We start from the raw sequence: 14,382 nt of genomic DNA, 5'->3' as shown, positions 1-14,382 counted from the left end.
GGCGAATCCTCATGTGGGTGGAGGACACAGCATCCACCATATCCGCAGTTCACATTTCGGGCGTAGAAAACTGGGAAGCAGACTTCCTCAGTCGCCAGGGTATGGACGCAGGGGAATGGTCCCTTCACCCGGACGTGTTTCAGGAAATCTGTCGCCGCTGGGGGGTGCCGGACGTCGACCTAATGGCGTCTCGGCACAACAACAAGGTCCCGGCATTTATGGCACGATCGCGCGATCACAGAGCTCTGGCGGCAGACGCCTTAGTGCAAGATTGGTCGCAGTTCCGGCTCACATATGTGTTTCCACCTCTGGCACTCTTGCCCAGAGTACTGCGCAAAAAATCAGATCCGATTGCAGCCACGTCATACTCGTCGCCCCAGACTGGCCGAGGAGATCGTGGTACCCGGATCTGTGGCATCTCACGGTCGGCCGACCGTGGTCACTACCAGGCTGGCCAGACTTACTGTCCCAAGGGCCGTTTTTCCATCGGAATTCTGCGGCCCTGAACCTGACTGTGTGGCCATTGAGTCCTGGATCCTAGCGTCTTCAGGATTATCCCAAGGGGTCGTTGCCACCATGAAACAGGCTAGGAAGTCCACCTCTGCTAAGATCTACCACAGAACGTGGAAGATTTTCTTAACCTGGTGCTCGGCTCAGGGAGTGTCTCCCTGGCCATTTGCATTGCCTACTTTTCTTTCCTTCCTGCAATCGGGGTTAGAAAAGGGCTTGTCGCTCGGCTTCCTTAAGGGGGAAGTCTCGGCACTATCCGTGTTTTTTCAGAAGCGTCTAGCACGTCTTTCTAAGGTGCGCACGTTCCTACAGGGGGTCTGTCATATCGTACCCCCGTACAAGCGGCCGTTAGATCCATGGGATCTCAACAGGGTATTAGTTGCTCTCCAGAAGCCGCCTTTCGAGCCTCTGAAGGAAGTTTCCTTTCTCGCCTGTCACAGAAGGTGGCGTTTCTCGTTGCGATCACATCGCTTCGGCGAGTGTCTGAGCTGGCAGCTCTGTCATCCAAGGCTCCCTTCCTGGTGTTCCACCAGGACAAGGTAGTGCTGCGCCCCATTCCGGAGTCTCTCCCTAAGGTCGTATCCTCATTTCATCTTAATCAGGATATATCCTTGCCTTCCTTTTGTCCTCATCCGGTTCACCGGTATGAATAGGACTTACGTTTGTTAGATCTGGTGAGAGCACTCAGACTCTACATTTCCCGCACGGCGCCCATGCGCCGTTCCGATGCACTTTTTGTCCTTGTCGCTGGTCCGCGCAAGGGGTTGCAGGCTTCTAAAGCCACCCTGGCTCGATGGATCAAAGAACCAATTCTAGAGGCCTACCGTTCTGCGGGGCTTCCGGTTCCTTCAGGGCTAAAAGCCCACTCAACCAGAGCCGTGGGTGCGTCCTGGGCATTACGACACCAGGCTTCGGCTCAACAAGTGTACCAGGCAGCTACCTGGTCCAGTCTGCACACTTTCACCAAGCATTATCAGGTGCATACCTATGCTTCGGCGGATGCCAGCTTAGGTAGAAGAGTCCTGCAGGCGGCAGTGACACCCCCGTAGGGGAGGGCTGTTTTGCAGCCCTAACATGAGGTATTTCTTTACCCACCCAGGGACAGCTTTTGGACGTCCCAATCGTCTGGGTCTCCCAATAGAGCGCTGAAGAAGAAGGGAATTTTGTTACTTACCGTAAATTCCTTTTCTTCTAGCTCTTATTGGGAGACCCAGCACCCGCCCTGTTGTCCTTCGGGATGTTTTTTGTTGTTTGCGGGTACACATGTTGTTCATGTTGAACGGTTTTTTCAGTTCTCCGACGTTATTCGGAGTTAATTTGTTTAAACCAGTTATTGGCTTCCTCCTTCTTGCTTTGGCACTAAAACTGGAGAACCCGTGATACCACGGGGGGGTATAGCCAGAAGGGGAGGGGCCTTGCACTTTTTAGTGTAGTGCTTTGTGTGGCCTCCGGAGGCAGTAGCTATACCCCAATCGTCTGGGTCTCCCAATAAGAGCTAGAAGAAAAGGAATTTACGGTAAGTAACAAAATTCCCTTCTTGTTTGGTCTGGGTAGGTCACTGGGCCCCATACCTCGCTGCCATATCTCTCTTTCTCTCTCTTTCTCTCTCTCTTTCTCTCTCTTTCTCTCTCTTTCTCTCTCTTTCTCTCTCTGTCCTTGTCTGTCTCTCAATACAGTAGGTGTGGTGTGAGGGGATCAGGGTTATGATGGGGAGTTGGGGGGCACAATTTGGGCTCTGAAAGTCCTTTTGGGGGTCTTATGTTTCTCTCATCTTATGACAAGTGGTGACATATTGGGCAGCGATCTCCACCATTGATTCCTTTCCCCCCCCACTCCCCGTCCATGGACGAGGAGTTGAAACTCTGCATCCTACTGGGAAGTCTAGGATATGAGTGGAGAGTCTATGGAAGTGGGAGGCCCTAACTGCTGAGTATTTGTTGCAGTGCAGTAGCATATGCGCCTCTTCCTCCAGGGCCCCCTGCTGACAGTGCTGGCACAGTCTGTTCTCCCGTGGCTTGTATGTCTGTTGGTGCCGCCCTGTTTCCACCTCTAGGCTGTGGGCACTCAGTCTGTACAGACTCAGGGTCTGTCTGTCTTTGGGGTGGCGTAACCTTTCCAGATATGGGGCCAGAGTGTAGTCCCTCCACATGGACTGGTAGATGGTGAGTTTCTGGGAGTTCTCTAATTCATTCTTCCATCCCTTTTATGTATTGCATCTTGCAGCTCTCAGAGGTCTCTTTTATTAGGGCTTTTGTTAGGAAGTGTTGCTGACTTTGGTTAGACTGGCTGTTGGGGCTCCTGACAAGTTTTGTTCTCTGTCTCAGCAGGGCTTTATGATGATAGGAGTTAGGGTTGCTGCTTTGTATGTGCGCCTGGTGTGATAGCGCCCTCTTGTGTATGGAGAGCCATAAGGGGTATCGGCCCAGCTGTGCTCGACAGGCTATGTTTGAGGTGCTGCGATGGACTTGGAGGAGATATCTGCAGAACTCCATGTGGTTGGGCAGGAATCCCACTTTGTCTGGTCTGGGTAGGTCACTGGGCCCCATACCAAGCTGCAATACAGCAGTATAGGGATGATGACACTGTCAAATATCTTGAACCAGGCTGTCACAGGTGGTTTGAGGTGGTACAATTGTCTTCTGATGGTGTGGAAGGTTTTGCACGCTTTTCCTTTCAGGGCTTCTGCTGCTTGCTTGAGGCTTCCGTTATTGCTTAGCTCCAGACCGAGTTCGGTATAGTTGTTTGTCTTCTCCAACGCGGAGCAATTTAATGTGATGGAGGGAGTGGGTATTTTATTCTGGTTCCTCTTCAGAAACACCATGACTTTGGTCTTCTTTTGGTTGATGGTTAGCCCATGTGGTGCTGAATGTTTCCAGTACTGACAGGCTATCTTGGAGGCCTCTCTCGGATGGGGAAAGCAGCAGGAGGGCATCTGCGTACAGCAGGAACTTCACCTCTCAGTCATGCAGACCGGGACCTGGAGTGGGGGAGGACTCTAGAGCTGCTGCTAGTCCATATATATAGATGTTGAATAGAGTTGGGCTCAGGCTGCAGCCTTGTCTGACCCCACGGCCCTGTCAGAAGAAAGCCGTCCTCTTCCCGTTCACCTTCACGCTGCACCGGTTCTCAGTGTAGGAGCTCTTGATGACATCATAGGTTCTGCCACCTATTCCGCACTCCAGAAGTTCCAAGGACAGGCCAGGATGCCACACTGCGTCAAATGCCTTTTTGAAGTCCACGAAACATGCAAATATTTTCCCCTGTTTGTTGCTGTGGACGTGGGTCTTTATGAGGCTGTGCAGGGTGTAGATGTGATCGGTGGTGCGGTGGTTTGGCATGAACCGAGCTTGGCTTCTGTCGAGGATGGCACCCTGGCTGAGGAAGACGATAATCCTTTTATTAATGATGCTGGTAAACAGTTTTCCAAATATGCTGTTGACACAGATTCCTCTGTCGTTTGCTGGATCGTATCGGTCTCCATTCTTGTAGATGGGCGTTATGAGACCTTGATTCCAGCTTTGAGGGAAGTAGCCGGCACTCAGGACAGGGTGAATAGTTTAGCCAGTGCTGCATGTATATCTGGGGAACTGTATTTGATCATCTCTGGCAGGGTGCCGTCACTGCCCGCGGCCTTCTTACAATCTAGCAGTTTGATTCTGTCTTTTATTTCCAGCACACTGATTGGTATGTCCAGAGGATTCTGAAAGTCCTTGATTGTCCCCTCCATATCCCTCAGTTTAGTCATTTGATGCTCCTATTCTGGGGTTAGGTCTTCTTCTGGGATATTCTTGTAGAGGCCCTTGAAGTAGCTGTGCCAGATGTTGCCATTTTGAATGTGGAGGGTGCTATGCTTGGGATTTGTACCGATATGGCTCCATGTCTCTCAGAATGAGCTGTCCTGGAGGGAGTCTTTGAGCTGCTGCAGTTTGTGGGAGATGTGCTTCTGTTTTTTCTCCTTGAGGGTTCGCTTGTATTGCCTCTGTAGGGTGTCATGAACTGCTCTTAGCTCCTTGTTGTCAGAGTCTCTGTGGTTTTGAGGCTACCCTTAGGGAGTTGCAAAGTTCCTTGCATTCTTTGTCAAACCATTTTTGGCATTGTTTATTTGTAGGTCTCTTGTAGTTGGTCTTTCTGAGGCCTACTAGTTCTACTATAGTATATAGGATGTTATTAAAGTTTTTTACTGCCAGGTTGACCCCTTACTGGTTTGATGTATAGGATTTTTTGAAAGTTTATAAGCAGCTATTTAATCTCTGTTCTGTTGGTCATGTTGTTGTATTCAGTGGCTAACTGTTTGGACCACTTGAAGGATGACAAATCAAATTCGTTCCGGGATAGTCAAAAGTACGTATAAAGTGAAAAAACAATCCCTTTAAAAATTCTATTTTATTTAAATACTTCTTAAAATTTCCCAAGTGATTCACCCGTACAAAAGATATCAAGGGTAGTATAAATATACACCAGGGATGCCACCCCTAATCAAAGGATAAAAAAATACAATAAATGATGAAGAACAACAAGATTGGAGTATGGGGTCCCACAGAGGGATTAAAGTGACCCTGTTATGGACCTACAACCTCACTCCTTCCTACCAACGGAGGTAATACCGCCTTAACGTAACTGGGCGCCCCCGTTCCTCGGTGGCTATCCCTCACTTACCCTGATATTTTCCTACCATATAAGGACAAATGAGGATGCCTATGCAAAAACACTAAAATTATTGGTTGGCCTTATTAAACCCTCAACAAATGGATGGTGGCAAGTTGTGGAGACAGCTCAAGTGGGTGTATGTCTGTTATGACATAATCTACCACACTACTGCCCGTGTGGGAGTTTAGTGTAAATCTCCCTAATGAGTCACCCCTGGTGCACCCGTTCAGTATATACAGCCACAAGCTCCGGCACAGGTTCAGTAGTGTTCTGCCGTTTTTGTTTACCACTCTGTCATAGCTGTTTCTTGTTATCTGTACTGAGTCTCTGTAAAAGGGCTCATCTCCCAGGATGTATGTGTTTCCGTCAGGTGACAGGTAGTCCTTATCTGTACCTGTCCTGGCATTCAGGTCTCCAAAGATGAGCACCTTACCTTTTGGACTGGAATTGGGCAGCCTCCCCCTGAAGTGCCTCGTAGATGTCCAGCTTAAAGTATGGGGATTCTGATGGAGGAATGTAGGCTGCACATAGGTAGGTGTCCTGCTGAGAGGTAAGGATGGAGCTGCCTATCCTCATCCAGATATGGCTTTCTTCTCTTTTTATTGCCTTGATATGTTCTTGGATCTCCTCTTTGTACCATATTAGTATGCCCCTGAGCAGCGGCCCTGTTTGGTGTTCTTGTTTTTCTGGACAGAGACAGATAATTCCCTGTATCCCATGGGCGCAAGAGATTCCTCCTCTGCCCGGGCCCATGTCTCCAGGAGGATCTGGATGTCAATGTTTCTTAGACTTTGTTTGAAGTCTGGGTCATTTCTCTTGGACCCACAAGCTGAGGCATTCAGTCCTTGAATGTTCCAGCTGCTGATAACTATGGATGCCATATTTAGTTGATCTATCTTTCCTCATTATAAGGTATATTTCCACAGGACATAATCGGATTTAGTGGTGGGTTTGAGTAGCATATTTTAGTAGTGGTCCAAGAGTTTGCTGCACAATGTGTTGAGCAATGTCATTATTTCTGCCATGTTGCTGCCCTCTGTTACTTTGTGTTACCATTGTGGGGCATGTGGTCTCCTGTCCTGTACTTCTGCCCTCTCTGTGGACTCTCTCCGGGCATCTCTGTGGGCTGCCATCTGTTTGGAAGGTGCCTTGCTTGTAATCTTGGAGGTCTGTTTAGAACCATGTCCTTTTAGCGCCCTCTCTCCCTCCCTCTCCCCATCCCTCCCACTCCCTCTCTCTCCCTCTCTCTCTCCATTCCACTCCCCTCTATCATACCTTAGCTTATTTTCTTTTGCGCTATTTTGCCAATCATGCATTGAGGTGTTACATGTGTAAGTCTTTTTATGAGTTTAACGGAGGGGAACAAAAAGCAATAACACAATTTGACGGATCCGTGAGACTTCATGGGTCCAAGTGCGGTCCAAAGTAAAAAAAATAAAAAAAATTGGCCAGCACTAGCACGTTTTATACGCATGTATGAGTGCATCCATAGAGCTTCTATGGTTGTTTCCCAATCCAGCATCTGTACTAGAAATGATCACTGTGCTCTGTGTTCCAGTAAAGGAGAGACACCGTGATGGACCTTTTCATAGCCAATGGGGCTGATTGGCGCTACTAGTGTCGGGCTTGAAAAAGACTTGCTGCTATTTTATAAGGAAAAAAAACACGTAAATAATCGCACAGATGTAATCCGTCTTATTCATGCGGATTATTCCCATTATGACACATCACTTGACATTTCTACATGTAACAAGGGAAGATGAACGCTTAGGGTACTTTCACACTTGCGTTGGGTTGAATCCGCTGGGTCCGTTGCTGCGTCGTTTTGACGCATCCGTTATTTTTGTGGTGTCAACGGATGCAACGGGTCCGTTATTTCACAGGAATCCGTTAGCTGATTCCTGTGAAATAACGGACCGTTGCATCCGTTTGGTGTCCGTTAGGCGTCCGTCTAACGCAGGGGTGGGCAATTAATTTTCCCATGGGGCCGCATGAGAAATTGGGATTGGTTTAGGAGGGCCGGACTAATATAATTACCTTAGTTCTACCCAATATACTACATCACTACACCCCCTCCATATACTACACCTGTAATAAACTACACCACTACACCCCTATATACTACACCTGTATTATACTACACTCCCTCCATATACCTGTATTATACTACACCACTATATAATACACCTCCGATATACTACATCATTACACCCCTATATACTACACCTGTAATCTACTACACCTCCATATAGCACACCTGTAATCTACTACACCTCCATATAGCACACCTGTAATATACTACACCTCCATATAGCACACCTGTAATATACTACACCTCCATATAGCACACCTGTAATATACTACACCTCCATATAGCACACCTGTAATATACTACACCTCCATATAGCACACCTGTAATATACTACATCTCCATATAGCACACCTGTAATATACTACACCTCCATATAGCACACCTGTAATATACTACACCTCCATATAGCACACCTGTAATATACTACATCTCCATATAGCACACCTGTAATATACTACACCTCCATATAGCACACCTGTAATATACTACATCTCCATATAGCACACCTGTAATATACTACATCTCCATATAGCACACCTGTAATATACTACATCTCCATATAGCACACCTGTAATATACTACATCTCCATATAGCACACCTGTAATATACTACATCACTACACCCCTATATAGCACACCTGTAATACACTACACCTCCATATAGCACACCTGTAATATACTACATCTCCATATAGCACACCTGTAATATACTACATCTCCATATAGCACACCTGTAATATACTACATCTCCATATAGCACACCTGTAATATACTACATCTCCATATAGCACACCTGTAATATACTACATCTCCATATAGCACACCTGTAATATACTACATCTCCATATAGCACACCTGTAATATACTACATCTCCATATAGCACACCTGTAATATACTACATCACTACACCCCTATATAGCACACCTGGAATATACTACACCTCCATATAGTACACCTGTAATATACTACACCTCCATATAGTACACCTGTAATATACTACACCTCCATATAGCACACCTGTAATATACTACACCTCCATATAGCACACCTGTAATATACTACACCTCCATATAGCACACCTGTAATATACTACACCTCCATATAGCACACCTGTAATATACTACACCTCCATATAGCACACCTGTAATATACTACACCTCCATATAGCACACCTGTAATATACTACATCACTATACCCCCATATACTACACCACTAGCCTGCACCCCCATATCACACACACTACACCCCATACAGCCTGCTCCCCATATCACACACACTACACCCCCATATGTCACACACCATGCCCACATATCTCACCCTGCCTGTACACCAACTTACCCCTCTCAAACACTCTGCACCCCTTCACATCCTTCTGTCAGTCTGCAGCCCTCATATGCACTCACCCTGCAGCCCCCCCCCCTCATGTCCCCTCTTTTCTTCAGCGCTCTATTGGGAGACCCAGACGATTGGGGTATAGCTACTGCCCTCTGGAGGCCACACAAAGCACTACATCAAAAGTGCAAGGCCCCTCCCCCTCTGGCTATACCCCCCCCGTGGTATCACGGGTTCTCCAGTTTTAGCTTTGTGTGCGAAGGAGGTCAGACATCCACGCATAGCTCCACAGATTTTAGTCAGCAGTAGCTGCTGACTATTTCGGATGGAAGAAAAGAGGACACATATAGTGTCCCCAGCATGCTCCCTTCTCACCCCTGGATGGTGTTGTAAGGTTGAGGTACCTATTGCTGGTACGGAGGCTGGAGCCCACATGCTGCTTTCCTTCCACATCCCCCTGAGGGGCTCTGTGGAAGTGGGATCCTGCCGGCCTCAAAGCTCTGACGCCGGGCTCCATCCACAGACCCATTTGAACCTGTTGGATACGGAGCTGGAGTACCGTTCAGGGACATGGCCCTGCACCATTACAGGTACTCTGTGTCCCCGTACACACAGGCACAGCACACTCCAGACTTGCTGGGTGTGCTAGTGCGCCGGGGACACTAATGGGTTACAGTCACTGCAGCTTTGCTGAGTGACTTTGTGTTTTGGGAACTACCGCGCCGGACGCTCCGGGAGCGGCGGCGCGGCTGGGACTTGTAGTTCGCCGGGGACTGGGCGCCGACCGCGCTTTTACGGCGGCGGCGCTTATAAATCCAGTCCCCGGCTTCTGCGGCCTAGTGCCGCTTCGTTCCCGCCCCCTCCCTGTCACTCAGGGAAGGGGACAGGCGCTGAGCAATCAGCAGCGCCGAGGGCTGGAGCCTTATTTACATGCTCCAGCCCTCTCACTGCACACTGTCGGGCGCCGGATTCCCGCTCTGCCTTGGGGGCACGCCCACGGCCCGCCCCTCCTCACACGAGCTGGGGAAGAAGCCGGCAGCCATTACTGCAGTCCGAGCTCGGATTTTCAGCAACCAGGCAGGACGGTGGCGATCATACACCCGCTTATAGGCGGGCGGTAAGCGGCACACATAGTGCTGACCACAGATAACTGCAGTGTATACATGTGTTGTTTTTAACTGCACAGGTCGCTATATGCCCGCTTGGGGAGCGACACATTAGCAGCAGGAAAGCAGGTGTGCTAAGGCACAGGCTTTCTAGGCTGCTTGTATTGCACGACTGAGGTGTTCATTTGTGTTTATGTGTTATACATTGCACTGTACAGTCGCTAGTCTTAGCTATATTCTCCTGGAATGGCTAGACTACAGCAGCAGAAAACCAAGGGTGCTGGGGCACAGGTTTTTTTCTATGCTGCTTGTATTGCATGGGCTGCAGTGTGCATTTGTACTTGTGCTTGTATGCTATACATTGCACTGTATGGTCACTCTTCTGGGCCATATTCCCCTAGATGACTTGTCTACAGCAGCAGAAGAGCTGGGGTGCCAGGGCACAGGCTTCTATGCTGCTTGTATTGCATGTGCTGCAGTGTTCATTTGTACTTGTGCTTGTATGCTATACATTGCACTGTAGGGTCACTCTTGGCTATATTCCCCTAGATGACTAGTATACAGCAGCATAAGAGCAGGGGTGCCAGGGCACAGGCTTCTATGCTGCTTGTATTGCTTGTGCTGCAGTGGTCATTTGTACTTTATGCCTGTATGCTATACATTGCACTGTACGGTCACCAATCTTGGCTATATAATTCTAGATAGCTAGTCGGCAGCGGCAAAACAGCAACACAGATTTTCAGTGCTGTTTTTACTACATGGGATGCTGTTCATGACACCGTCCCATTGTGTGCATGCTCCCCCGTAGCACGTGCCGGGGTCTCTAGCACTTCGTCTGCCTGGGTCTCTACTAGTTGTGGCCAAAGAAACCACCTGTCAACCCTGTCCATGGACAGGGACGGAGTAGTCATAATATAGAGACTTGCAGTCCAGACAGGCCATGGGCAATCTACTTGACCAAAAGGCAGCTCTTCAGGGCTTTGATACTGACATAGCTATCGATCCGGATACACCGGGTGGTAACGCCATACGGAATGATCCTATACCGTCCATCAATGGAAGGTTGGATCTTTCTCCCTCAGCTCCCCCAGTGGAGATAGGAGACGAACAGGAGAAGTCCCTTTTTCAGTATCTCACACAGATGTTGAGTATTTTTCTGGCCACGCTGACTTCAGAGAAGCAGTCCAGGAACACCACGCTTACCAGATAAGCGTCTTCTCCAAACGTTTTTAGGATACACGTTATCCCTTTTCCCCTGACGCGGTCAGTGCTGGACCCAGGGTCCAAAGGTGGATTCTCCAATCTCCAGGCTTGCGTCTAGAGACATAGTTGCACTGGAGATGGGGCTTCACTTAAAGACGCCAGTCACAGACAGATGGACTCTGGTTGAAATCTGTCTAGGAAGCTATCGGCGTGTCGGTTGCTCCGGCATCCACAGCCGTATAGGCAACCTAACCTTTTCAGCTGTTCTTGCGCAGCTGGCCTTGAGCACAGGGACATCTGTACCGCAGAGGCGTCCGTAACCCGCAATGTCTGCACTGCGACTTACCCTGTTAATACTGTCCTAAAAGTACAGTCGAGGTTTCGGTCCTTCCCAAGCTCCGGTAGGTCCCAATTGTCCTCGGGCAAAAGGGCTACTAAACCTCAGACGGGCTCAGATTCCGGCCGGGCTCAATCACGCCCAAGGAAGGCAGTCGGAGGAACCGCTACAAGGCGGTCTCCTCAGGACTCTCAGTTCTCTCTCTCTCTCCGCATCCGCGGTTGATGGCAGAACCCCCCGCCTTTGGCGACATTTAGCTGCCACAGGTCACAGACCGGTGGGTGGCGAACATTGTGCTCACGTGCACAGGACAGTGTTCTAATCTCGTCCTCCGACTCCATTTCCCTGCTGCAGGCGGTGGATGCTCTAAGAGCAGAAGGAGTGGTGATCCCTGTCCCCCCTCAGGAACGAGGGCGAGGGTTTGTACTCCAATCTCTTTGTGGCTCCAAAAAAGGACGGTTCCTTCCGTCCCGTTCTGGTCCTGACACTGCTCAACGAGCATGCGAACTCCAGGCGGTTCCGGATGGGATCCCTCCGATCCGTCATTACCTCAATGTCTCGAGGAGACTTCCTTGCCTCAACAGACATCAAAGATGCCTATCTCCACGTGCCAATTGCTACGGAGCACCAACGTTTTCTACGTTTTGTGATAGGAGACGAACATCTTCAGTTCGTAGCTCTGCCATTCAGTCTGGCGACAGCCCCATGGGTGTTCACCAAGGTCATGGCAGCAGTGGTAGCAGTCTTGCACTTTCAGGGACACCCGGTGATTCCATACTTGGACGATCTACTCGTCAAAGCACCCTCCCTCGAGGCATGCCAACGCAGCCTGAATGTTACGCTGGAGACTCTCCAGACTTTCGGGTGGATCATCAATTTGGCAAGGTCAAATCTGTCTCCGACTCAATCACTAACGTATCTCGGCATGGAGTTTCATACTCTATCAGCAATAGTGAAGCTTCCGCTGAACAAGCAGCGTTCACTGCAGACAGAGGTGCAGTCTCTCCTTCAAGGCCAGTCGCACCCCTTAAGGCGCCTCATGCACTTCCTAAGGAAGATGGTGGCAGCCATCGAGGCAGTTCTCTTTGCGCAGTTTCATCTGCGCCAACGGCAATGGGACATTCTCCGCCAATGGGACGGGCAGTCAACCTCCCTGGACAGGGAAGTCTCCCTTTCCCAGACGGCCGAGGACTCTCTGCTATAGTGGCCATAGCCCCCATCCTGGGCACTGGTCACGACAGATACGAGTCTGTCAGGGTGGGGAGCAGTTTGTCTCCGCCACATGGCTCAGGGGACGTGGACTCAGCAGGAGTCCACCCTTCAGATCGATGTTCAAATCGGGGCAGGGTATCTTACCCTATTAGCCTTCCAGAAGTGGCTAGAAAGAGAGCAGATCCGAATCCAGTCGGACATCTCCACAGCGGTGGCATACATCAACCACCAAGAAGGGGCGCGCAGTCAGCAAGCCTTCCAGGAAGTCCGGCGAATCCTCATGTGGGTGGAGGACACAGCATCCACCATATCCGCAGTTCACATCCCGGGCGTAGAAAACTGGGAAGCAGACTTCCTCAGTCGCCAGGGTATGGACGCGGGGGAATGGTCCCTTCACTCGGACGTGTTTCAGGAAATCTGTTGCCGCTGGGGGGTGCCGGACGTCGACCTAATGGCGTCTCGGCACACCAACAAGGTCCCGGCATTTATGGCACGATCGCGCGATCACAGAGCTCTGGCGGCAGACGCCTTAGTGCAAGATTGGTCGCAGTTCCGGCTCACATATGTGTTTCCACCTCTGGCACTCTTGCCCAGAGTACTGCGCAAAAATCAGATCCGATTGCAGCCGCGTCATACTCGTCGCACCAGACTGGCCGAGGAGATCGTGGTACCCGGATCTGTGGCATCTCACGGTCGGCCGACCGTGGTCACTACCAGACCGACCAGACTTACTGTCCCAAGGGCCGTTTTCTCCATCGGAATTCTGCGGCCCTGAACCTGACTGGGTGGCTTTTGTGTCCTGGATCCTAGCGTCTTCAGGATTATCCCAAGGGGTCGTTGCCACCATGAGACTGGCTAGGAAGCCCACGTCTGCTAAGATATACCACAGAACGTGGAAGATTTTCTTATTCTGGTGCTCTACTCAGGGAGTGTCTCCCTGGCCATTTGCATTGCCTACTTTTCTTTCCTTCCTACAATAGGAGTCAGAAAAGGGCTCGTCGCTCGACTCCCTCAAAGGGCAAGTCTCAGCACTATCCGTGTTTTTTCAGAAGCGGCTAGCACGTCTTTCTAAGGTGTGCACGTTCCCGCAGGGGGTTTGTCATATCGTACCCCCGTACAAGCGGCCGTTAGATCCATGGGATCTGAACAGGGTTCTAGTTGCTCTCCAGAAGCCGCCTTTCGAGACTCTGAAGGAAGTTTCTTTTTCTCGCCTGTCACAGAAGGTGGCGTTTCTCGTTGCGATCACATCGCTTCGGCGAGTGTCTGAGCTGGCAGCTCTGTCATCCAAGGCTCCCTTCCTGGTGTTTCACCAGGACAAGGTAGTGCTGCGCCCCATTCCGGAGTTTCTCCCTAAGGTCGTATCCTCGTTTCATCTTAATCAGGATATCTCCTTACCGTCTTTTTGCACTCATCCGGTTCACCGGTATGAGAATGATTTACGTTTGCTAGATTTGGTGAGAGCACTCAGAATCTACATTTCCCGCACGGCGCCCATGCGCCGTGCCGATGCACTTTTTGTCCTTGTCGCTGGTCCGCGCAAGGGGTTGCAGGCTTCTAAAGCCACCCTGGCTCGATGGATCAAAGAATCAATTCTAGAGGCCTACCGTTCTGCGGGGCTTCCGGTTCCTTCAGGGCTAAAAGCCCACTCAACCAGAGCCGTGGGTGCGTCCTGGGCATTACGTCACCAGGCTTCGGCTCAACAGGTGTGCCAGGCAGCTACCTGGTCCAGTCTGCACACTTTCACCAAGCATTATCAGGTGCATACCTATGCTTCGGCGGATGCCAGCTTAGGTAGAAGAGTCCTGCAGGCGGCAGTGACACCCCCGTAGGGGAGGGCTGTTTTGCAGCTCTAACATGAGGTATTTCTTTACCCACCCAGGGACAGCTTTTGGACGTCCCAATCGTCTGGGTCTCCCAATAGAGCGCTGAAGAAGAAGGGAA

General features: G+C 50.1%; 1 protein-coding gene across 1 annotated transcript in view; it reads left to right on the top strand.

The window, feature by feature from the left end:
* AASDH (aminoadipate-semialdehyde dehydrogenase) overlaps positions 1-14,382 on the top strand; it is a 57,877-nt gene that overhangs the window by 19,311 nt on the left and 24,184 nt on the right. The window contains exon 3 of the mRNA XM_075335280.1: positions 2,734-2,786. Within this exon, the coding sequence (XP_075191395.1) occupies positions 2,734-2,786 (53 nt within the window). The remainder of the gene's footprint in view (positions 1-2,733; positions 2,787-14,382) is intronic.

The sequence above is a fragment of the Anomaloglossus baeobatrachus genome, chromosome 1 (genome assembly GCF_048569485.1).
Source record: "Anomaloglossus baeobatrachus isolate aAnoBae1 chromosome 1, aAnoBae1.hap1, whole genome shotgun sequence".
In the NCBI taxonomy this organism is placed as follows: Eukaryota; Metazoa; Chordata; class Amphibia; order Anura; family Aromobatidae; genus Anomaloglossus; species Anomaloglossus baeobatrachus.
Note: the sequence above shows the minus strand (reverse complement) of the source record. Positions and strands in the feature narration are given on the sequence as shown.